The sequence below is a fragment of the Psammomys obesus genome, unplaced genomic scaffold, assembly GCF_907164565.1.
Source record: "Psammomys obesus unplaced genomic scaffold, mPsaObe1.curated_primary_1811, whole genome shotgun sequence".
Lineage (NCBI taxonomy): Eukaryota > Metazoa > Chordata > Mammalia > Rodentia > Muridae > Psammomys > Psammomys obesus.
The window spans coordinates 5,360,995-5,385,763 of NW_026596125.1; the positions used below are offsets into that span (position 1 = coordinate 5,360,995).

General features: G+C 42.9%; 1 protein-coding gene across 7 annotated transcripts in view; it reads left to right on the forward strand.

The window, feature by feature from the left end:
* Btrc (beta-transducin repeat containing E3 ubiquitin protein ligase) overlaps window positions 1-24,769 on the forward strand; it is a 162,599-nt gene that overhangs the window by 136,092 nt on the left and 1,738 nt on the right. For all 7 annotated transcript variants that reach the window (XM_055630137.1, XM_055630136.1, XM_055630132.1 and 4 more), the window contains 10 exons: window positions 430-661; window positions 4,697-4,883; window positions 10,313-10,409; window positions 11,009-11,146; window positions 11,614-11,732; window positions 13,406-13,655; window positions 14,531-14,649; window positions 16,245-16,355; window positions 16,869-16,947; window positions 23,533-23,725. In XM_055630137.1, the coding sequence (XP_055486112.1) occupies window positions 430-661; window positions 4,697-4,883; window positions 10,313-10,409; window positions 11,009-11,146; window positions 11,614-11,732; window positions 13,406-13,655; window positions 14,531-14,649; window positions 16,245-16,355; window positions 16,869-16,947; window positions 23,533-23,694 (1,494 nt within the window). In that variant the 3' untranslated portion in view covers window positions 23,695-23,725. The remainder of the gene's footprint in view (window positions 1-429; window positions 662-4,696; window positions 4,884-10,312; window positions 10,410-11,008; window positions 11,147-11,613; window positions 11,733-13,405; window positions 13,656-14,530; window positions 14,650-16,244; window positions 16,356-16,868; window positions 16,948-23,532; window positions 23,726-24,769) is intronic.

Consider the following 24,769-nt stretch of genomic DNA (forward strand, 5'->3'; position numbering starts at 1 on the left):
TTTCTTTTTGTGGAAGACCTTATTTGACTTTAAAAAAAAAATAAATGGTGAACAAGTAAGTAATTATCTAAATGTCCGATAACTGTTATAAACAAGAAAGAGCAAAATAACTTTTTGTTTACCAGTAATAATTATCTACTTCTGGCTTTCGGTTTCTATCTGTACAGTCTCCATGAATTAAGAATGTGTGTGAGCTTTTAAAAATGGGTGTTTGGCCTTCCCATAGTATACCTAATTTACCACCTTTCTCTGGTATTTGTAAGGCTTTCCACCTAATTATGGTTTGTAAATACTCAATTACAGTAAATCTAATAAGAATAACTCAGTTGTAAAGATACAAGTTAGCACACCACACCAGAAAATTAAACTGTTTTCCTCATTTTCAATGCTTACTGTTAAATGTTTCATTTAATCCCTCCCTTCCTATAGACAAAACTTGCCAATGGCACTTCCAGTATGATCGTGCCCAAGCAGCGGAAACTCTCAGCAAGCTATGAGAAGGAGAAGGAGCTGTGCGTCAAGTACTTTGAGCAGTGGTCAGAGTCTGATCAAGTGGAATTCGTAGAGCATCTCATATCCCAAATGTGTCATTACCAACATGGGCACATCAACTCTTATCTGAAGCCTATGCTCCAGAGGGATTTCATAACTGCTCTGCCAGGTATGTGTGTGTCCTTGTGCAGTCTAGTTAATCTGCTCTAGCAATAATGGAACTGGATCTGCGGCCTTACTCCTCTCAGTTCCTCCTCTCACATGATAACCTCCATTACCCCAAGGTAGCCTCAGATTCACTGTGTAGCCAAGACATGCCTCAAACTCAGCAATCCTTCTGCCTTGGCACTGAAAGTTCTGGGACTACAAATGGAACACTCCTGGCTTCATTTCTCTTTTTAAAAATTTTGTTTCGGGGATGGAGAGGTGGCTCGTAGTTAGGAGCCCTGGCTGCTCTTGCAGAGGACTTGAATTCAATTTCCAGCACCCACACGGCAGCTCCCAGCTGTCTGTACCTCCAGATTCAGGAGATCTGACACAGATGTGCATGCAGGCACGACACCACACATGAAACAAAAGGTAAATTAATTATTAAAAAGTTCTTGCTTTATGAGGTAGTTACACTCCAAGTCACTAGTTACACCCTCATCAAAATAAAAGAAAAGCCACAGTGCAAAATTAAAACCTCATTTTACTTCGGTTCCTTGTTTTCTTGTGTTTAACCTATATGCAGTTCCAAATCTATATTTTGGTTTTTTATTCCCTTAAGTGTTACGTGATTTGAGGCATGACTTTTAAAATGTATCTTATTTTCAATTTCTTTCATGTACTTGGATTTGAATGGGAATTTTAACAATAAAAATACATGTTTCTTTCTTTTTTGAAACAGAGTCTTTCTGCCTAGCTTAGGCTGGCTAAAAAAACCACGGTCCTCCTACATCAGCTTCTACTACCACGGTGACAAAATACTTAGACTTGTAGGAATTAGTTTGAAAACACTTTTTAGTATTTTAGAAATAACATCTCAATGTTTGTGTGTGTCACACGTGCACACCCATGTGCATACACAAGACATACTTGAGAATACCATAATTTTCTGTGGGTCAAGCCAGGGTCTTGTCTGTAGAGGGCAAACATTCTGCTGCTGACCCGCACCCCCAGTCCCTGGAAGGGTGAGGTGTGTGTAGATGTGAAGTGACCCCTGACTCTTTTGCAAAGTAGGTAAATACTCTGTAACTAAGTAGCATCTCTAGAGTGTCTGTACCCATCTGTAATGGAGATCTCTAGAACACTGCGAAGCATGGAAAATACATGGGCTCACATTCATTAGGGAAATCGTTGTAGTTAGTGTTGAGTGTCAGGTCTTGTAACAGGTTTTTATGGTTATATGAACTAGCTCAGCTGGTAGGCAGAGTATTTGCTACACAAGCTGAGGATATGAGTTTGATCCCCAGAGAATGCATAAGGAAGCTGAAAGATGGGGTGCGTTTATTTCCAGTCCCAGCCTGGGAAGGCAGATGTAGGCAGATCCCTGGGGCTCACTGATCTCCAGTCACACATGTGAACATACACATACGCTCAAGATATAAAATACAAAAAACATATAGTTTCCCAGAAGTCCACTACACAGAGAGCTTTGTTTCTCCCAATATATATTGTTTTTCTTATAAAGTTCTAATCATGTGTTTATCTCCTTATAGATCTGGAGTCTGTTTTTTAAAGCTTTTCTTCATATGTTCTTCCAGCATATTTTTGTTAAATATGTTAAGGTATATTTCTAAGTGTGTGTTCTTTTAAAAGATTGTAGTTTTTCTAATACTTTTTACAATGGTGAACACATTATTTAACCCCTTCATTAATCTTTTTTTCCTGAATAAATTATACCATGGTAGAAATTTTTATGCATTAATCTTATAGACAGTCTCAGAAGAAAACACCCAAAGTAAAATTGCTATATAAAGAATATGAAGAGTTTCAGTGTGGTATGATTTTTGTTTGTTTGTGTGTTTGTTTGTTTTTGTTTTGTTAGTTTATGGGTGTTTTGGTTTTTGGTGTTGGAAATTGAACCCAGTGCCAAACAAGCCCTTTGCCACCAACCTATCACCTACTGCTCTGAAGCCTGAACTTTGTGAAGACTTACTTCTCCTTTTTGCGGTGGGGTCTTACTGTGTAACTTGGACTGTTCACCATTCCTCCTGCCTCATCCTCCTGGGGTTGCAATGGCACACCTCCACCACTGGCTTCTTGTAAAGGGCTTTTGGTCCATGCTGACCAGCTCTCCTCTAAGAATGTGGCTCTAGCTGGCAGCCACTTCAGAACTGCGCACTGCTACCTTCCTTAATCCTTGCCAGCTATTTCTTAAAATTTTGTTTTTCTAAACTTAATTACCTTTTAAATTTTAATGTTTATTTGTATATAATGGGTAACCACTTTAAAACTGAATTGTGCCTGTATTCTTTGCTAAATAGAATAGGTTTTGTCCCCTTGCAACATACTGGACTTTTTTTCTAGCTGCAGGCAAGCAGTTTTCTTTGTACAATCTGAGTATACCTATTGCTGTTTTCTTCCCAATCATTGAGACATGGTACTGTCTCAAGCTTAGACACTAAGAATTGAACCGCAGTTGATTGGACCAGTGTATTTTGCCTAATACTGATCCCTAGTGCGTATCTGCTGACCAGGCTATGTGGTACTAAATCACGTCCAGTGCTTAGCAGCCATCTAAATTTCTAAACCTACACCATCTGGCTGCATTTAGTAAACCAAACTACTTCAAAAATTGCCTATAATCCATTAATGTAATGGTTCTGTTTGGAGTGTTAGGTGAAATTACTTCTAGTGACTTAGTACTGGCACATTGTAAAAGATCAGGAGTGATTTGATGGTAGCCATTAAAAATGTAAGACCGCCTTTTGCAAACTTCGGATACTGTAGAAAGTTTGAATATAAAAAAAGTTCAGGAAATATAACATCATTGTATTTTGTATAAAGAACTGTTTATTATCATTAATTGGCTTATAGTCATATTCCTTTAATAAGAATTAGGTGATGGATGCCTCCATCTGCTTATGCTTAAATATGAACATGTGATGCCAGCCAAACAAGATCCATTTAAAGCTTTCTCTTCCAAGTCTGCTGGAAAATGACAGATATCCATACAATTCTTATAATTAGAATAATGTTTAATAAGCATATTTGGATTGTTGCTAATGGCATCCAAGTGTGTCTCCATATGATTCAGGGGAAACACGCAAGCGAAAATGCATGTTGTCAGTTCTTTCTAGTTCATGCCTGCAGAAGACAGACTGAGCAAATCCTTCCCAACCTTTGAGCCTCAGAAGAGCTCAAAGACGACTAGTTTTCAGTGTTTGTTTCTGACCTGTGGCCTCAGAGCAACAATGACAGGAGTTCTGTTAGGGTGGCTATACTGTTTGACAGGCGTGTTTGCCTGGGAGTTTGAATTGGGGAGCACACAAGGTCAGCTTGTTGTTTTCCTTTGAAATGCTACCTTTGTTATTTATTGGTAAGGTGGTTTTTGTTTTTTGTTTTTCATATTTTTGGTCAACTGTCTCTTAGGTTTTAGAGCAGGAAAACAGTTTGTTTTAAACACGTGCACTCAAACTCAACTTTGAACCTTAATATCCCCGCGTGTCTCTCCTCTCAGGATGGTTCTGCACATGTTTACTCCTCGACTGTGTGCTTGCCCACATTCCATATCCCAGAACAGTCTGACTCGCTGCCTCTCCCCAGCACATTTAAAGGATATTTCTTTCGTTGAATAGCTTTGGAACTGCAGCAGTAATAGAACAGAATGAGAAATGGACCTAATATCAGGATTTCGGGGTCTGAATCACTGAGTCTGAGATGCTATCGTAGAACATCCCCTAGTGCTGAAATCCATATAGATGGATGTGAACTGTTTTCTGGACTCCTTTTTATTTTTAATGTCTTGGGGGGTTGCTGGTTGTTAGCTTTAACTTCCTTATCTAACAGAAGATGGAAAATACTGTTCATTCTGTAACCTTATGGAAAAATTATTGACACTCATTTTACCCCAGTCTCTGTTTGAGAAAGACACTGAACCACACTGGGGACAGTGGTGTGCCTTCATCTCACAGCATGTGCTGCTCCTTTAAAGGGCTTTCTGTGAAAAATTGCTCAGCACCCCCTCTGTTCTCTATCTGTGCTTTCTCCCTCACTGAAGCACGGGGTCTGGACCATATTGCTGAGAACATTCTGTCATACTTGGACGCCAAATCACTGTGTGCTGCCGAGCTTGTGTGCAAGGAATGGTACCGTGTGACGTCGGACGGCATGCTATGGAAGAAGCTCATCGAGAGGATGGTCAGGACAGACTCTCTGTGGCGAGGCCTGGCAGAGCGCAGAGGGTGGTGAGCCTTTAACCTTCCTCCTACTGCAGCATCCCCAGTCCTGGTCGCTGCGCACCACGAGTGCTGGGAGCCAGTGAGGCCACTCACATCATGTGTCGAGTTTCAGCTAAAAATGCAGAATTGTCATCTGTGTACGCAGTAGTTTTTCTCCTGGCCAGTCAATCATATGATGACATATTTTGCCAAAGAAAGCTGACCACCCTCCTGACTCAAGCATTCTACTCTCTGGACAGAAGGCTGAGGGGCAATTTTTAAGCCAGGAAGGATAGCTTTGAATCAGGGAGAAACTATCCACTGCTGCTTCCTCCTCTTCTGGGGAAAATGGAATGGTCCTTCTTCACAGGACTTTCTCTGTTGAGTCCCCAACTCTAGTTAGTCTCGTCACCTCTGGAATCAAAAGTCCATTTTCATGCCCAAGTAGAATAAAACTATAACTACTGGAAAGAATGAAAAGTGGGATTTAGTAAAAATCATTGTTTCTTCTTAAAACTTGTATGTTTCTTTAAATTTGCGTGTTTAATTATGAATTCCCTAAGGCCTTATGTAGTCAGTTGCCTAAAAGACTTGTTCTCTGAACACAATGGCACTATTTCATTAAAGCTTCTTGAAGATACTTTTCTTTTTAGAATTTTGTGTCAGAGTGTGTCTCTAGACTGTCCCTATAAGAAAATCAGGTATGAATAATTCATTAAGTAAGTTATTAAGTATAATTTGATTAAAAATGATAATAAGCATGTGGTGCCCAATTAATGCCTTCAGAATTAACTTTTTTTTTTTTTTTTTTTTTTTTTGGTCTGGTTTTATATGGAGTCCTATACAACCTCTTTAGTTAAGATTACTAAAGGAAAGCTCACGTTGGTGCTTCAGGGCATGCTTTTCTAAGCAGAGGGAAGGAGGCTAACACATGAGGCCCACCCTAGTTCTATATCATGACCCTGTCTCAAACAAGTGTAAAAATAGTTAAGGGCTGCATGTGCCTGCGTTGTGTATACAAGGCTTTGGTCTCAGTTTCCTCAGTTCTATAAGCAAAAACAAATCTTCATTTAGCTGGGTGGGCATGGTGGTCCATACCTGTAAATCCCAGCCAGGAAGGAAATTGAGGCAGGAGATATCAACCTTCCTTCAAATTTTCATAAAATTATGCTTGCCGCTCTCAGAACTTTTTGTGTTCTTGAAATTCATAAACTCATGAATATGTTGACCTGAGTACTATGGCAAGCGCTTTGGAAGTTTCTGCCATGTGAGCTATTAGGAAGACTTAAAAACCTTTATTCTCACATCCAGGCCAGGGATCCAAATGCTAGCAGTGTTCTTGCTATATGACTGTAAACTTGTTATTTTTTTCTTACTTTTTTCCCCTTAAATCTTTCTTCCTATGTTGAAAGTAGAAACTGCCTTTGCTTACTGCCTTCTTACTCTGATAGTTTACCATGTATGCTCTTCAGTTCATCATTTGCTGAAGCCAAGACCAGCTTTAGAAGTGGAATACACAGCTTACTTGGGGAACTTTTACAGAATCTAAAAAGATTCTCCATACCTTAGTAAAGCAAAGAAACTCTCCTCCAGATAATTCAGGCCTTAACTCTCAATTTTAAAAATTCGATTCTTGGGGCTGGAGAGATGGCTCAGAGGTTAAGAGCACAGGCTGCTCTTCCAGAGGTCCTGAGTTCAATTCCTAGCAACCACATGGTGGCTCACAGTCATCTATTATAAGATCTGGTGCACTCTTCTGTCATGCAGGTGTATAGAACATTGTGTACATAATAAAAAAAAAAAAATTCAATTCTTAGCTAAAACAGACTTTGTGTCAGGCTGGAGAGATGGCTCAGAGGTTAAGAGCACTGGGGCTGTTCTTCCAGAGGTTCTGAGTTCAATTGTCAGCAACCACATGGTGGCTCACAACCATCTTTAATGAGATCTGGTGCCCTCTTCTGGTGTGCAGGCACACACACAGGCAGAACACTGTATACATAGTAAAAATAAATAAGTCTTAAAAAAATTTTTAAAAAAAGACGTCATGCCCTGTTAAAATACTCCTTGTTTTTATTTGTAGTATCAAAGCCAGAAACTTTCATCATAAACGATAACCTATTTGAAAGCAAAGAGAAGCAGATGTGGGCTTCTGAGATGTGTGTATGTGTAAATGCAAACGGAAAAGCAGACTTCTGTTTAGGTTGGGCCTAAACAGTGGGGTCTTTTATGTTGGTTATGAAGACAGTAATAAAAACCATCACTGAAAAGACGGGGAGAGCTTTTCTCTTTTTTCCCCAATAATTTTGTGATGCCTGGAATCAAACTGAGGGTTTTGTACATGTTAGGCAAGTTTTCTACTCTTGACTTACATCCCAGTCCACTTTTTAACCTTTTAAATGAGTCCTTGAAAGCCAGGCATGGTGGTGCACACCTTTAGCCCCAGCACTCTGGGGGCAGAGGCAGTCAGATCTCTGTGAGAGATCAAGGCCAACCTGGTCCTCAAAGGGAGTCCAGGACAGCCAAGGCTACACAGAGAAACCCTCTCTCAAAAGAGTCCTTGAAGATACAGCTGAGACTTATTCATGCAGTTAGTACCACTGTTTCTCTTTATTCAGCCTCTGACCTCCCTCCGACTCTTTTGAAGTCACTCAGCTTTATGACCAGATTCCCTTGTCTTTGATCACACTGATAAAATTTGATATAACCCCATGAAGTGGTAAATACAAATACTTGTGTGCTCTGTGAATGTCTGTGTGGTGGCTCTTGGTGATAGTTGCACCTCTATTACCTTTGTGTATTGTCTTTGTGTTTGGGTGGTGGTAGTGTTGAGACAGGGCCTTGCTGCATAGTCCAGCTTCTTGGCCAGCCTCCAGCCTCAGCCTTCTCAGTGCAGGAATGTGCCAGTTCTCCCTTCCTCAGAAGAAATAATTTATGATCAATTTCTTTAAAAAAAAAAAAAAAAGATTTATTTATTTATTACTTAACACAGTGTTCTATCTGCATGTACAGGTGCACTCCAGAAGAGAGCACCAGATCTCGCTATAGATGGTTGTGAGCCACCATGTGGTTGCTGGGAATTGAACTCAGGACCTCTGGAAGAGCAGAGCCATCTCTCTAGCCCCTATGATCAATTTCTTATTCCCTCTCTCTCTTCTTTCAAAGACAGTATCTTTCTGTGTAACCCTGGCTGTCCTGGAGCTCACTTTGTAGACCAGGCTGGCCTCAAACTCAGAAAAGACCCTCTTGCCTCTGCCTCCTGAGTGCTGGATTAAAGGCGTGCATCATTATGCCCAGCTCATTAGCAGTTTTTGAAGTTATCCTTACCAGCCCTCTGTGTTAAAGCCTTTTTATGTTGTTCTTTTCCCCGTATGGTTGTCTTTGACAATGCCTTCAGGTTCTTCTTTTCAAAAGTATACAAGTAAATACAGTCTTCCTAGAACAATTTGAATCACCAAGATTTAACTTACACTTTGCTGTTATATTTTATACCTAGATGGATTTGACAGTTTGCCCCTAGGACATGAACTTTGCAGTTTTCTCTCTTAAATAACACTAGATAATGCTCTCTGCTCAGTAATGGTAACTCTTAAATGGATGATAAAAGACCACTTGGGAAAAGTCCATTTTCTTAATCAGGAGATCACATTTTATGATAACATTCTAAATTTAATATTTCACATTTATCAGGCACTCCCATTCTCCTAGGTACCAGGCATTTTTCATAGAAGTGGTCCCTGTTGTCAAAGATCATACACCATAAAAGATTTTGACTTAAAAGAGATACAGACGGAGAAGCCAGTCCTCAATATCTAGCCACTTCTCTGTAGCATCTTTGACTTGGAGAAATTAATATACATTTGTAAGGCATGGTAAAGGTAGTGGGTTAGAAAACAAGATTAGAGATTCATTCAGGTCCTGTTTTCTGAGGATATAGAGAAATGTGAAGAAAATCCTGGAATAATACCTTTATAGACTCAAACGCAAAGACTCAGAGGAAGTCAAGAATCTCAGGAACAGTGTAGGCACTGAAAAACAATAGTTTTTCTCGTCTGCATGAAAAGTGTTTACATAATCAGACTGTTGAGAAAGATGGCACTGATCCAGAATTGCTTCTCAAAGTCACTTATTTGTCCTTTATATTGGTGTATCCTATTTCACAGTTCTCCTTTAAAAACAAAAACAAAACTGTTCTTTTCACTTCCCCATTGCAGTTTCTTTTTTGTATTAAGATAGACATCAGAGCCAGTTGCCTTCCTGAGAGAAGATTTTCTCAACTAATTTTCAAGGTGTATACTAGGGAGAGGGCAGGGGAGAAGCTCTCCTGGAGACACAGAACAATTAATTATATTGTAATGGAGCTATAGAGGCACAAGTGGATGACTGGCCCAGAGAAAACATGATTTCTCTGGTGCCAGGATTACACTCAGAGGCATTTCTGCCTGTCTCCACTTCGCAGGGCACGGTGCCAGTGAGAACAGCAGTTAGAACACCCATAGTGGGCTTTACTAGCTTCCACACCGTGTTTGGTGGGTTCTTAACTTCAGGATAAGGAATTAAATTTTTTACCCAGCAGGAAGTGATTGCCATTTACCTTTTTTTTTTTTTTTTTTTTTTGTAGCAGTCTAGTTTGGGATGTGAGTATTCAGAGATGTGCTGCCAAAAGAAAGGGGATGCTAACATGCTAAAAGTCAGGGAATCCATCTGTGTGCACATAGGAGCACACCTAAAAGCCAGCCTCCTACCTCACACATGATGGTGTGGTGTGCTTGGCCTTTGTTCTCACCTCTTCCTTCATAAGACATTCATTTGGCCCTTTTTTTCTCTTCTGTGAACTAAATTGCCTCTTTTGGAGGCCTGCCACAGTGATGAGGAATAGCCCTGTGACTAAGCAGCCAGCTAGCCTCCCTTACCCCTTACCCCGAGTGATGAATAAGAAGCGTCATCTCCATGACAGAAGCATTGCTGTCACCCAGCATGCTGGCTTCCTCTGGCCTCGGCCCAACTGTGCTAGCTGAAAGGCAGCGCACTGGTAGAGTGGGTAGCCACTGCACTCAATGTGCACAGAGTTCTGGGTTCAAGCCCCAGCACCGAGGCGGGGAAGCAATGGTTTTGTTATTAGCTAGAAGAATCGATGTTATTATCAAACAATAAAATCAGTACGTGCACAGAAGCCTGGCAGACTAGGAAATGAATTCTAAGTATTCTTGTGTCAACATAAAGCACCCCAGAGGGCTTGGTACTCTGATGTACTGCACTGGGCTCGATGTTGGTCAAGTTCCTTAGATTCCAGGACCTTAACATTTTGACATCTGACTCCTAAAAATCACCGTGCCATCATGCCTTGACAGGCTAGCTAGTTGAAGTTATGTGGAATGGTAACTGAAACACTTTGAAAAAATATAAAGGTTCTTATAAGTGGATTTATGATTTTCATTGGTAAATATTTGTTTTTTTAGGGGACAGTACTTATTCAAAAACAAACCTCCTGATGAGAATGCTCCTCCCAACTCTTTTTATAGAGCACTTTATCCTAAAATTATACAAGATATTGAGGTAAGAATCAATGTATTTCCAAACATTTGCTGAATGGTAGGGAATGTTTCAGTTACAATATTGTTACAGAAAACTCATTAAAGTTTTCAGTGTGAGTTAAAAATTTACTAGAGTAAGGTTGATAAAGTGCAGAAAATTCCCAGTCTTTGTATAGTTTTAAAACATTTGTTTCCCCGATAACTAGATGAGAGGACAAGAGAGAACAGCAGCGAGGCATTTGCACTCCGCAGCTGAAGAGCCTTCGAGGAAGGCCATGAGCAGGTGTGGCCGCTGCGTGTCTAAGGAGCGCCTAAGCATGCAGCATGACTAGTGTCTGCTCTTTAGGGTTTAGTTGTGTGTAGCCCAGACAGCAGTGGTTCTCAACTTTCCCAGTGTTGCGACCCTCAAGGTTATGGACTCCCCTGCCCCCAATCATCAAATTATTTCATAACATAATTTTGTTCCTGGCATGAATTGTAAATGTCTGTGTTTTCCAAGGGTCTTAGGAGACCCCTGTGAAAGGATCATTCAGCTCAAAGGGGTCACGACCCACAGGTTGAGAGCTATTGCCGTAGAGTACCACACTGAGCCTTTGGTTTGAGTTCTTGCCTTCTCTTTAGACAATAGAATCCAATTGGAGATGTGGACGGCATAGTTTACAGAGAATCCACTGCCGAAGTGAAACAAGCAAAGGAGTTTACTGTTTACAGTATGATGACCAGAAAATAGTAAGCGGCCTTCGAGACAACACCATCAAGGTGAGTGAAGCCTCTTCAGTTGAGAATCGTAGCATGGGGATAAGGGTGACTGCATCCATAAAGCTGTCTGAAGCCAACCCAAATATTGTTTCTAGGAAGTGACAGTTTTAGATTGGTTCCAGTACCAAAGCCAAAATCCATTCCTGAAAGGCAAGTTTCTGCTTCTCCTCAGAGGATCATACAAATGGCTAGTCCCAGGGCGGAACTCCTTTCCAGAAGTGCACTGATGGAAGCTGTTGTTATTTTGGCCTTCATAATTATAGGCTACTCTTCCCCCTTAATGAAAAGGATAAAGTTAGCGTTAGAACCGAAGTCATCACATCCAGGTGCTTAGCCCTACCTGAAGGAAAGAATGTGGTCGCACCCTCTCTGGGCTTTGATGTTGGGGGTCATACATGTACAGAACAACAAGTCTCCACAGCACCCCATTATGACACTGATCAAAAGGATCTCGTTTGCCTTCCTAGATCTGGGATAAAAGCACATTGGAATGCAAGCGAATTCTCACAGGCCACACAGGCTCTGTCCTGTGTCTCCAGTATGATGACAGAGTGATCATAACTGGGTCGTCAGATTCCACTGTCAGGTAGGAAATTTCAGCTGCTCTTTTTTGAACTCCCAACACCCTCCTCCACTTTCCGTCACAGTAGTTTTCTCCATCTTCCTGAGCACATTTCTGAAACTAAAGAATGAACTGGTAGCTTTCGAGCAGCCACTTGTCACTCTAGAACCAAGCACTTGATTTTGGAACCATTGGGTGTGTTTCCACTTTGGCACGTTTAAGAAGCTACACACAGATTTTAATTTGGAGAAGCACCTGTCATAGGAACCTTCCCCCGCTTTATGGGAAGTCTTGCATTCCATATGAGGTTGCCCCGCGGGATGACAGGAAGGGAATGAAGCCTCTCTTCCAGGTGATTATAACTGCAGCGTGGGCATGCATGAGCTCTTTCAAGTGCATACAGGTGAGCAGGGCTCCATCCTTGCCAGCCCCTCCCCTGCCGTTCCCACAGTGTTTAATTGCGAGGTTCAGTCGGGGAGGGGCCTTCAATTTCCAGAGGCTTTGGTGATTTGATGACACAGCCATTATACTGCTGGAGTCCAGTGTAGCCTGAGTTCAGGGTACCAGCAGCACTGCTGGAAACCTGCTAGGAATTTCACCTTAAGCTAAAGGATTTAGTAAGCATAATACATCAAAAGTAACTTTGGGGAAACACTGGAATAAAAGGCGGTAGCTGCATTGTTAAAGTCTCTAGTAGGAAAAGCTCCTACGCTCGCTTCTGGGCACAGCACACCCTGCCCTTGCAGCTGTTGGCCGTTACCTCTTCTCTGTGCTGTGGCGCGCCTCGAGGGGGCTGGAGCATTGTAGATGCTTAGATCATTTACAAGCTAGGGAGAAATGGTGTTTGCCTGTTTGTTGTCTCGGCAGTGTTGGCATCGAACCCAGAGCTTAGTGTGCTAAGCAGCACTCGACCTCTTAGCAACACTGCAGCACCAAAAAAAAAAAAAAAAAAAAAATCACTTTCCAAAAGGAGTGTAAGCTGGAAAAGGGAAATAAAGTGTTTTAAAAAAGAAAACCAATATCCAAATTAGAGTGATCAAGGTAATTCTGTCATGGTCCAGTTCTCAAGCTACCCAAGGGTCCTTACTCTTGTGAAGAATCAAGTCCACATTGTTAAGTCTGTGGCAGAATATCTTGGCCATGGTGCAGTCACTGGGACAAATACTACAGCTGTTCTTTATTAAATTCCTAGTTTACATATGTCTTCTTTATTGAATGTCAGTGTTAGAACAATGACTGAAAATCTGGGACAGATTGTCAGGTGTCGTGTCTGTATCCTCATCCCCGAGCACTACAGCTTGGCCAGGTTTCCCATCTTAAGGTTCTCCCCAGGAAGCACCCACTAAGCCCTGCCTTTCCTCTCTCACCGATTTCTCGTGTTCCGGGTGTACTTCACCTTGGGGCTGCAAAGGAAGAGCACACTTGGCCATGAAAGAAGGGGAACAAGGCGTGGGGGTGCACAGCCTTAGTCCCAGCACTCAGAAGGCAGAAACAAGTGTATCTCTGAGTTCAAGGCTACCCTGGTCTACACAGTGAGCTCCAGGACAGCCAGAGCTACACAGAGCTTCTTTCTTGTATGAAAAAGGAGAAAAGAAAGAAAGGAAAAAAAAAAAAAGGTGTCGGGGGTCATTGATGGTAAGCTCCATGGTCAAAAACAGGCAATGCACTGTAGTCTAACTTTGGGGTGTCCTTTTCAGAGTGTGGGATGTAAATGCAGGCGAGATGCTCAACACGCTGATTCACCATTGTGAGGCAGTTCTGCACTTGCGCTTCAATAATGGCATGATGGTGACCTGTTCCAAAGACCGTTCCATTGCTGTATGGGATATGGCTTCCCCAACTGACATCACCCTCAGGAGGGTGCTGGTGGGACACCGAGCTGCGGTCAATGTCGTAGACTTTGATGACAAGTACATCGTTTCTGCATCTGGAGATAGAACCATAAAGGTAATAGGGCGCTGTCCACTGAGTTCCCAAGCTGCAGTAAGGAGTTTGTGTAAAAGTGTGATTGAGGACAACTGCATAAGGAAGCATTATTGTAGAATAATGTAATATTAAATTCCATTCTTATTTCTGTAAATGATGATAATGGGCTAGAGCTGTAAGTCATTGGTAGACCACTTGCCTAGTGTGCCCAAGACCCAGCATGGGAAGGTGAGAACAGTGCCACTGATGATGGCAGTTATTGCCAGTGTGAGAAAAGCAAATGAAAATTTAAGTTCAGGAAAATATAAATTGTGAAGCTGAGGACGTGGCCAGGTTGATGAAGGCCTTGCCACACAAGCACAAAAACTCCCATTCAGCAATGAAAAAGATGTGGCACCATAGGTTTGTGATCTCAGTGCTACACAGGCAAAGACAGCAAGTCCCTGGTGCTCACTGGCAAGCCATTCCAGCCAGATCAGTAAGCTTTGTCTCAAAGAATAAGGTGAAGCGGCTAGTGAGGTGCCTCAGTGTGTTGAGACTGTGCTGCTTTTGCAAAGGACCTGGGTTTAGTTGTCAGCATGCAAATAGTGTCTCAAAACCACTTAAAACTCTAATTCCAGCCAAGTCAACTTCTGGCCTCCGGATCCCTGCATACGTGTGGCGTACACAGACACATAAAAATAATAAATACATCTCTTTAAAACAATTGGTGGGAAGGAGCTAGGGAGGACACCAAGTGTGCACACGCAACAATACTCCCTCAAAAGGAGACTGATTCCATAAGAGTAAATCAATTTGACAAATCCTTGTATCACAGCAGCCAGCTTTGCATTGGTCCTGGTTACTGTAAATCAAAGTACCTGATCAACTGCTCAGTTGTCATTTTTCTGTCTCAGGTGTGGAACACAAGTACTTGTGAATTTGTGAGGACCCTAAATGGACACAAGCGCGGGATCGCCTGTTTGCAGTACAGAGACAGGCTGGTGGTGAGCGGGTCATCGGACAACACCATCAGGCAAGCAGCAGCCGTCCTTCCCACAGTGTTTATAATCAGATATGTCTCCTTTCTGTGGCTATCACAGGTCAAAAGTTTGCCCTACCAGAGAGACAGCATAGAAAAGCCTTTTGATGATGTGTTACCTGCAGTTGAAAAATGCAAATAAAGGCCTTTTCTCCATGCCAGTGTTGTTGAAAACACCAAAAAAAAAAAAAGATTTGTTTCTCTGCTAGAAATCATGACTTTTTGCTTCAATACAGTAGTTAGGCAGAGAGCTGACTGTCTTTAAATATGAAGGTTGCACAAGTCTATGTCCTTTTTTGGATTTTACCCTTACAAACATGAATGACAGAAAGATGGTTAGAATTTGGAAATTTTATCTGCCCTCTCCTTTCCTACGATGCCTGAGGGAAGGTAAAAGAAGAGCTAGGCATGCTGCATAGCAAATCTGCCATTCCTAGAAATCACTGGGATTGGGCTAAAGCATATCAAAAAAAAAAAATAATAGCTGCTGATCGCAGCAGACTTTCTGAGATTTGTGTTTGCCTTTCTGTCATATGGTGGCTGCCCTGGACAGTGGTGAGAGTGGCATCCTCCAACAGAGGTGGAGGTGCTTTGTGAGAGTCAGATGTCCCTGACACGTGCGTCACATTCGTAGGGGTGATGTTAGGAAGCAGCACTGTGTTGAGTTGCTCAGCCTCTTTCTGTACATTGAATTCCTGCCTGTAAGAACCTGGCTTCAAGCAGGTGGTGATGGCACACGCCTTTAATCCCAGCACTCAGGCAGAGGCAGGCAGATCTCTGTGAGTTCACGGCCCAGCCTGGGCTACAGAGCAAGGTCCAAGACAACCAAGGCTACACAGAGAAACCCTGCCTCACAAAATCAAAATAATAACAACAAAAAACAACCTAGACTTAGACTTACATAACGTATTGTGTTTTGAAAGCACTTACCTACATTCATATGTTAATCACACACTTTTTTCTACCCACATTATATAGCAGATAGGAAATAAATTATACTGAAAATAATATACTTTTATGTGAGTGACTGATCTTTGTGAAAATTTAAAATATATTTCTCTTGTTTTTTGTTTGTTTTTCGAGACAGGTTTTTCTCTGTGTAGCTTGGCTGTCTTGGACTCACTTTGTAGACCAAGCTGGACTTGAATTCACATCCGCCTACCTCAGTGCTAGAATTAAAGGCGTGTGCCACCATGCCAGGCTTAAAACATATTTCTGTTTTGTGTATGACTGTGCTGCCTCTGTGTATGTATTTGTACCACATGTGTGCCTAAGTTCCAAGGAGGTCAGAAGTGTGTGTTCGATCCTCTGGAACTGGAGTTACAAAGTTATGAACCCTAATGGGTGCTGGGAATCAGAAGTCTTAACCACTGAGCCAGTTTTCTAGACCCCTTTGTGAATTTTTAAAGGATGCATGAAATACAGTGTAATATTCAAGGCCTAGAAAAGATTCTATGAGCTATGATTTTGAGGCCAACCTGTGCTACAAAGTGAGTTCCAGGACAGCCAGGGCTACAGAGAGAAGCTCAGTCTTCAAAAAACAAAACAAAAATCCATGAAGGTTTCCTTGACTCCGTTTTCTCTTCCAGACTGTGGGACATAGAGTGCGGCGCGTGTCTGCGGGTGTTGGAGGGCCACGAGGAACTGGTGCGCTGCATCCGGTTTGACAGCAAAAGGATAGTGAGTGGGGCCTATGACGGGTGAGTCTGCTGGCAATGAGGGACAAACCTGAGCGCCCAGCTGGCAGCTCACTGGCAGGGCATGTGCCGGGCATGCGCAAGGCCCTGGGCTCAATACCTAGCTCCTGCCTTCCCTCCCGTCGGTGACGTTAACTCTAACCCTTCCTTGGCTCGAAGTTTCTGTGCCTTGTTGCTTAGTTGATACTCACTTCTCTTTTGCTCACTGTTTTCTAAATATTCCTCCCAATCACTTTACTTATGTGTTTATGTTGATTATTACTTTGGCTATTTGATTATATATTTGTCTGGTTTGCCCTATAAAGCAAAGAACCAGACAAATTCACCATAACAGGCCAGGCATACAAAGTGGATATTGTAAGAGGGGATGTGAGAACTCAGTCTCCCAGACAGAGGAGTCATCTGATTTCTGTGAGCTACGTCCACTATCCATATTTATTGCCCCAATTTTTTGCTGTTCTTGTCTTCCCTTAAGTTTGCTTTCAACTAGGATTTTCTCCCCTTTCTGGTCTTTAGAAAGATCAAAGTGTGGGATCTTGTGGCTGCTTTGGACCCCCGTGCTCCTGCAGGGACGCTCTGTCTACGGACGCTGGTGGTAAGAGCTGTACTGTTACAGAGTGGGCTTCAAGAGCAGGGCGGGGAAGAGATTGAATGTTACCGTGCTGCAGAATACACATCTGGATGTACAGTTAGACTCTCACAAAGCCTACCAAGTAGAAGGGCCACCAATACGTGACAGTAAACTATGTTTATATAGTGCCTTTCATCCAAAACTGCTTTAGAGACTATATATGCAGAGGCCTGTGGCAGCTGCTTGACAGCTGCACAGTGCTTCTCCCACATGGAGTGCAGGAAGTGAGTAAGAATTCCATATCCACCAGAAGCAGCAGGAGGTACAGCGGGAGAGAAAATAATTACTCAACTTGGAACTTGTCCAGAATCTAAGGACCTGAACACCTGTACTTGCAAAAAAGTACCCTGGGACTGTCCTGGAACCCCCTGGACAGCTCCTTGGTTCTGCAATTCATTCAGTAGGCGGAGGCTCCAGGACATCTTTGTTATCCCTTCTACCGCATGTTTGAACTTGGGGAGGGAAGTAAGTCAGAAGGAAACGCATCGCTTTCAAATCCTTTGTTTGTAACAGGACCTCATTGCACAACCCTGGCTGTGTTGACCCTGCAATCCTTCTGTCTCCATTTCCCTGGCACTGGGCTTATAGGCCTGTGTCCACCACCTGCTTAGAAGCATTTTGTTTTGCCATGTTTATAAGCCAAAGGCTCAGGTTGACAAATGTCAAATGTCACTTTAGTTAGATATGTGTGGACCTAGAGTAAGCGTATCTTTTTTGAACAGTTCAGGGAAAAAATGAAAGGTAAAAAGCCTGTGTTCTGAATTTGGAGTGTCAGCTCTGGGAGAAGGCACTTCATCTGCCTTAAGCTGGATAGGGTAGCTCACACCTGTGATCTCGACATGCAGAGGTGCGGCAGGGGAATTGCCAGGCGTTCCAGACGGTTAAAGCAGACGCATCTTTCAATGCACGTGTGCGTTGTCTGCTGTCGTCATTCTTGCCTTTTAAACGTGCACTTTACGCACTGAGCATTTTGGCATGTGTCTGTAGTCCCAGGCATGAAGTGAGGCAAGAGGATTGCAAGTTGCTGGCTAGTCGAGGCTGTAGAGACCCTATCTTTAAAGGGAAGAAACAAACTTTACATGTAGGGAATGATGGTGGATGCCTTTAAGTTCATAACTCATGGGCATAAGGGAAGATGATCTTGAGTTCAAGACCAGCCTAAACTATATAGCAAGACCTGTCCCCCAAAACAAAACAAATAATAGCAACAACAAAAGAGTATTCAAGTTACCATTTTGATACAGAGCCAGGTGTGGTGCTACATGCCCTTGGTCCTAGCTTGCTATGGGGAGGCAGAGGAAGATGATCTGAGTTCAAGGTCAGCCTGGTCATCATTGAATTCCAAAAGCCAGCTAGAACTAAAGAGTAAGACCCTGTCTCAAAAATTAATAATAATAATTGTCTATATGTGTGCATGGCAATTCTGTCATGCATCATCTGGGCCCACCTTGTTCCCTTATAAAATTCTGGCCTGCTTTATATAACCTTGGTTAGTTGGCATTTTATGAGTTAGTTGGGTTTTGTGTGAATGAATCAGTCATAGCATGTGTACTTTTTTATCCCTATCTCATTTTTTCTTTTCAAACTTGATCTCTTGTGTCCTGAGCTGGCCCCAAACTCGATAATGTATCTAACGGCAACCTTAAACTTCTCATCTTCCTGCCTCTACTTCAGGAGTACTGGATTACAGGTACACACCACCACACCTGGTTTTGTTTTGTTGTTGTTTTATACAACAAAAGATGAGAAAAGATGAGATCGGGCATTCAGAGCCCAGTATTTTAGATTCTGACCTAACATTCAGGATGTCTGAACTCTGGAGAAGGAGTAGAATGGCTGGATCATACAAAGTATATATTCAGTATTTCTGGAAACAGCCTGTTTTCCAAAGTGGTTGACCATGTAAAGTTACTATGTGTGTGCTGTAATTCACAGCACACTGACTTTCATTGAGCAATCAGTCACTATGTCTTAGTCATGATTCTATTGCTGTGGAGAGACACTGTGACCACAGAAATTCTTATAAGGGAAGGAAAGCGTTTGACTGAGGGCTTGCATACAGTTTCCCCATCCATTATCATGGCGGCAGGCATGGCAGACATGGTGCTGGAGAAGCTGAGTCCCTAGCCAGAGGGTGTGAGGCTATGGCATGGGCTTTCAAAACCTCAAAGGCCACCCCCAGGGACATAGTTCTTCCACTAAGGCCACACATCTAATCCTTCTAGTCTCCCTGGTGACTAAACAGTCCACTCTGTAAGCCTCTGGGGCTCTTCTTACTCAAACCACTACTCCTGTGTTTGTTTTGGACTAAGTTACTTTTACTCATTCATTTGTCTTCTCCATTGCCCTCCATTAATTTGTATATACCCAAGTTTTCACCTTGAAATTTTCCTCTGCTTGAAGAACATTTCCTGTGTAGGTACAGTGGTGACAAGCACTTTTAAGTGCTGTTTGCCTGGAACAGTCCAGTTTGCCATCACTTGTACCGCATGTTGTTGTCGGCTGAAGAACTCTGAGTTGACAGCGTCTTTCAGTGCCTTAGTGCTGTCTTCTGTTTTCTCCCAGGGCAGTTTCTGCTCGGACTTCTGAAGTCACTGCCCTCCTCGCTTCGCACAGTGGATTGTTTTCCTATTGCTACTTTAAGATTTTTGTTCTTGTCAGGGATTTTCAACAATTTGGTCATATCTCAGTGTGGGTTTCTTTGTATTTTCTCCTCTTGGGATTAAGAGAAATTATCAGTGGGTCAAAAGCAAGAGCGGACTAGCTATGTGCTGTTTGTAAGAACCTACTCTAGGGGCTAGAGATACAGCTCAGCTGACAGTGATTGCTCCATGTTCCCAAACCTGGATTCCATCCGTAGCACCATCTAATCAGGACATAAATCCTGTCACTCAGAAGATGAGAAGTCATTATCATTTACACAGGGAGTTCAAGGCCAGCCTTGGCTACATGAAACCTCGTATCAAAGTGTGGTAGAGGGGCTAGAAAGATGGCTCAGCGCCTAAGAGTATTTGCTGCTCTTCTAACATCATAGCAGGTACCTCAAAACTACCTGTAACTCCAGTTCCAGGGGATTTAATGATGTTACTGGCCATCACAGGCAGCTATACACGTGTCGTTCACACACAGAGACAGAAATTAACTCAACTGTAAATGCAAAGGCAGGTATTAATAAATATTTAAGCAGGTAAGGTGGTGTATGCCTGTGATCCTAGCAATTGGAAGGCTAAGACAGGAGGACTGTAAGTTTAGAGGCTAGCCTGGGCTACATAGGAAGACCCTGCCTCAGAAATCTAAGGGCTGGGTTGAAAAAGTGCTGAAATCTGTCTTCCTGAAATGCCTGTGTTGAAGTTTACATCTCCAAACTCCAGAATATGATTGTATTTGAAGACTGTGCCTTTTAAAAGGATGGTTAGGATCAGTTGAATTCATTGAGAATAGGCATTAATCCCATGTAGCTGGTTTCCTTAAAAAACGACAAGCTCAGGACACAGACAAATGGAAAGCCTATGAAGAGGAGAGGACATCCATCATCAACACCAGCTGGGAAGAGGCCTGAGAATCAAACCAATTCAGCCAACATCTCCCTCAGTCTTGTTCTTTAGCCTCCAGGCAGTAGTAAATACATCTAAAATAAATAAACTTCTTGAGGAGAGTGAAAGTAAAGCCAGGTGTGATGGCTCACACTTGTGATCCTAGCACTCAAGGGGCTGAGGCAGGAGGATCGCCATGAGTTCAAGCCCAGTTTGCCATTTATGAGAACCTGTCTTAAAACAAAAGAAAAATGTATATTTCCGTTAGGATATTAGTAATAAGAAAACACAACTTGCTGGATGGCAGTGCACGGCTTTAATTCCAGCTCTGTGGATGGTAGTGCACGGCTTGGATTCCAGCTCTGTGTGTTCTTACGGTGAGAGGGCAAGTGCGCTCCCGTGTGAGCTGCATTCTGTCTTCGGTTCATGTCATCTATGTCCTCAACAGGTGAGGTGTGTGATTATAGCAACAGAGAAGGACATTTGGCAAGGGCCTGGAGATGGCTCAGTGATTAAAGAGCACTGTCTGCTCTTCCAGAGGACCTGGGTCTAATTCCTAGGAACTACATGACAGCTCACAACCATCTGTAACTCTAGTTCTCGGAGATTCAACATTCTCTTCTGGCCTCTCTGGCCACACGCATGGTACAGACAAAAACACCCATACACATGAAATAAAATTTTTAAAAAAGCACTTGTCAAAATCCAGTGCCCACCCATGGTAAAACTCTGAGCAAGCTAGGAAAAGGGGACTTGCTCAGTTCATAAAGAAAAGCATGAATTTAACCAGTTAAATGTCACTGTGAAGATTAAACTTAGGTTTTAAAATTTTTATATCACATGATGGAGGAGAGCAACTAGAACTCCAATGTCTGGCAGCTTTGTCAGTGGCCAGCTTTGAAAGCCCTTCTTCCAAATATCTGCAGAAGCCAGGGGTGCCCCCTTCCATGGCCTCACAGTCTGCTGTTTGTGAACTGAGTGCATATTTCCATCAGAAATGTAAGCTAGGGAGATGGTTGAGCAGGTAGAGCACTAGCCTCTCTGGCAGCACCCACACAGCAGCTCGCAAACAGTTGTAATTGTGGAGGAAAAACAAAAAAAGCGGGGTTTGAGAGATGGCTCAGAGTTTAAGAACACTGTCTGCTCTTCCAGAGGTCCTGGTTCTCAGCAACCACATGGTGGCTCACAGCCATCTGTAGTAAGGTCTCAGGCCCTCTTCTCCTGCTCAGGCACACATGCAGGCAGAGTGCTGTATACATAATAAATAAGTCTATAAAAGAAAACAGAATCTGACACCCTCTTTTGGCCTCTGTGAGCACTGGACAGACATGTGCTACACAGATATACATGTAAGCAAAACACATAAAATTATGTTTATAGTGTTTGTGGTGCTTTTCTTTGTTGTTATTTTGTTTTGTTTGAGACAGAATCTCAAAATGTAGTTCAGGCTGACCTCAAACTGGTGATCCTTCTGCCTCAGTCTTCCTGGGGCTGTAATCACAGACGTGTAGCATCACAGCTCAGCAGCTCTATTTTTTGTTTTGTTTTACACTTTGTTGTTTTTTGTTTGGCTGGTTGGTTGGATGGTTTTTCGAGATGGGGTTTCTTTCTGTGTAGCCCTTGCTGTCCTAGAACTCTGTAGACCAACCAAGCTAGCCTCGAACTCAGAGAGATCCACCTGCCTCTGCCTCCCATAGAGCTAGGATTAAAAGCATGCACTGCTACTGCCCAACTTGCTCTTTGGGCTTTTTCAAAGAAGGTCTCTCTGCAGCCCTGGCTGGCCTAGAACTTACAATGTAAACCAGACTGGCCTCAAACTCATAAAGGTCTGCCTGCCTCTCCTCCCATATGAAAACAAGCTTTGTTTACTGCAACAACAACAACAAAAATAAGCAGCCCATATGTCCACCAACAGGAGAATAAACTAACTGTAGTATATTCCTATAGTAGAATATTAGCCACTAATTTTTTAAAGTAATGAAATAACTTTTTATATGTAGTAACAAAAAAGTTCTAATATTGAGTAAAATAAGCCAGATACAAATATATAATGAGATTCAAGGGTAGGGAAATATCAGCAACAGGATGGGAATGCAGGTGATACTGACTCACAGCAGTGTTGAAAGTACTTTCCAGGAAGTTAGAAATAGTCCACATCTGACTGGGTAGCTTTTGTACCCCCTGATGTGCTAGACTAGGCCCCTGACCTCACGGAAGCCAGCCGCTAGGACTTTGCACTTTGCCAGGCGTGATAGTTCATGCGTTTAATTGCAGGATTTGGGAAGCAGAAGCAGACAGGTCTCTGTGAGTTCAAGGTCAGTTTGATCTACAAAGCAAGTTTCAGGACAGCCAGCCCTACACACAGAAACTGTGTTTTGAAAAATCAAAAGAAAAAAACAGTTGCAAGTTTTGACTGTATGTGGAGAGCTTCAGAGTGAGGAATTTTCTTTTTTTTTTTTTTTTTTTTAAAGATTTGTGTTTATTTTATGTCCATGGATATTTTGCCTACCTTTATATCCGTGCAGTCAGTGTGGTGCTCTCAGGGACCAGAGGATGTCAAGTCCCCCTGGAACTGGAGTTACAGACAGTTGGGAGCTAGCTGCCGTGCAGTTGCTGGGAATCAAACTTGGGTCCTCTGGAAGAGTAGCCAGTTCTCTCAACTGCTGGCACAAATTTACCAGCCTGTCACTTTCTACCTGATCATCCCTTAAATTCTGATGGTCAAAGAAACTTTCAGGGCGATAAAACTAGTGAGGTACAAAGGAGCACTATCCAAGCCCAGAGGGTCGTGACAAGTCAGTGTCCTCTTTGCCTAAGTAATAACTGCTTTGTTCACTGTGTTCCTGAGATCATTGTTGCCAGTATTTGAGTTTTCCATCCTACCGATAGTGAAACTGCTTCCTTCCTGTGTTCAAAACAGTGAGAGAGCACACCATAGCCTTTTTAGGAGCTCCTGCAGACAATGAGGCTTTTGATTTCGAGTTCCAGTTCTGACTCTCTGTTTTTGCTTCTTCAGGAGCATTCTGGAAGAGTTTTCCGACTGCAGTTTGATGAGTTCCAGATTGTCAGTAGCTCTCATGATGACACCATCCTCATCTGGGACTTCCTAAATGACCCGACTGCCCATGCTGAACCACCCCGCTCCCCTTCTCGGACATACACCTACATCTCCAGATAAATAACCCAACACTGACCTCATTCTTGCCCGGGTATGAAGACAACTGCATATACATACTGTGGTAGGAGGGGGAGTGTTGGCTGTGGATGCGCTGCTTGCTCCTGGAGGCTTCTCCTTCTCAGACTCTGTCTCACCCAGCCCTGTCCAGCAGGAGACCCGAGTCAGACAGCATGAGATGGGGCAGGGGCTGCCCCAGTGAGCACCACTTTCACCAAGGTAGCCAGGTTCCGTGCCAGAGGCTTCTTCCTATGTGCAATAGTTCCCTCAGTGCAATTTTATGAAAGTAAAATGACACTTGAACCAATCTGAAAACTAATGACCCAAAGCCTGTCATTGTGTGGTTCGTAGATCAAATACCTACTTGGGAGACCCTTTCAGTCTAGCAACTCAGCTAGTGACTGGAAACGTCTCCCTGGGAACAGAAGGTAGCTTTTTTGTCTCTACTCCTTCCACAAGAGAACACCTGGCTGGCTGGTTTGTTCAGCTCACGCAGAAATGTGAAGTTGGTTTTCTTGCCATGTCCCTGGCACCTCTCTAAGGCAGGGTAAAACCTGAAATACCCAGGTATTTTGTATAGGTGTGTTTGCAGTTGGCATCTGGTGCCATCATCAGCTCAGATGCATGCTTATTGGCTTTAGGAACCAGGGCCAACTCTCAGGGAGTTGGTGGGACTTCCCGTTTCTCCCACTTGCCTTGTGGTTACCGCACAGAGGAGTGGCTTTCGCCGCACTCCTGCACCAGCCAGTCTTCCCGAGAGAGATGGACCCCTGGGGGCTCCCTCGGGGTCTCTTCTGTCATAGAGGACACTGTAGTTAATAGGTCCTCCACTAAGGCACACTGGCTGTGTGCTCATGGGCTTGTAAACTCACAGGCTGTCATTCTATGGTGAGTGAATAAGGAGCACAGGACCTACTCACAGGTCTGCAGGAAGGTACTGTTTGCAAAGTTCATAGTGTCTCACACATCGGAAGCCCTGTAAAGGTAACCATAGCTGGTGCCCTTGTAATTGCCGTGTGCCTTGTCTGCTCTCTTTGTCAATATCTGAATTTTTCCCCAGTGTAATAGCATTTTGCTA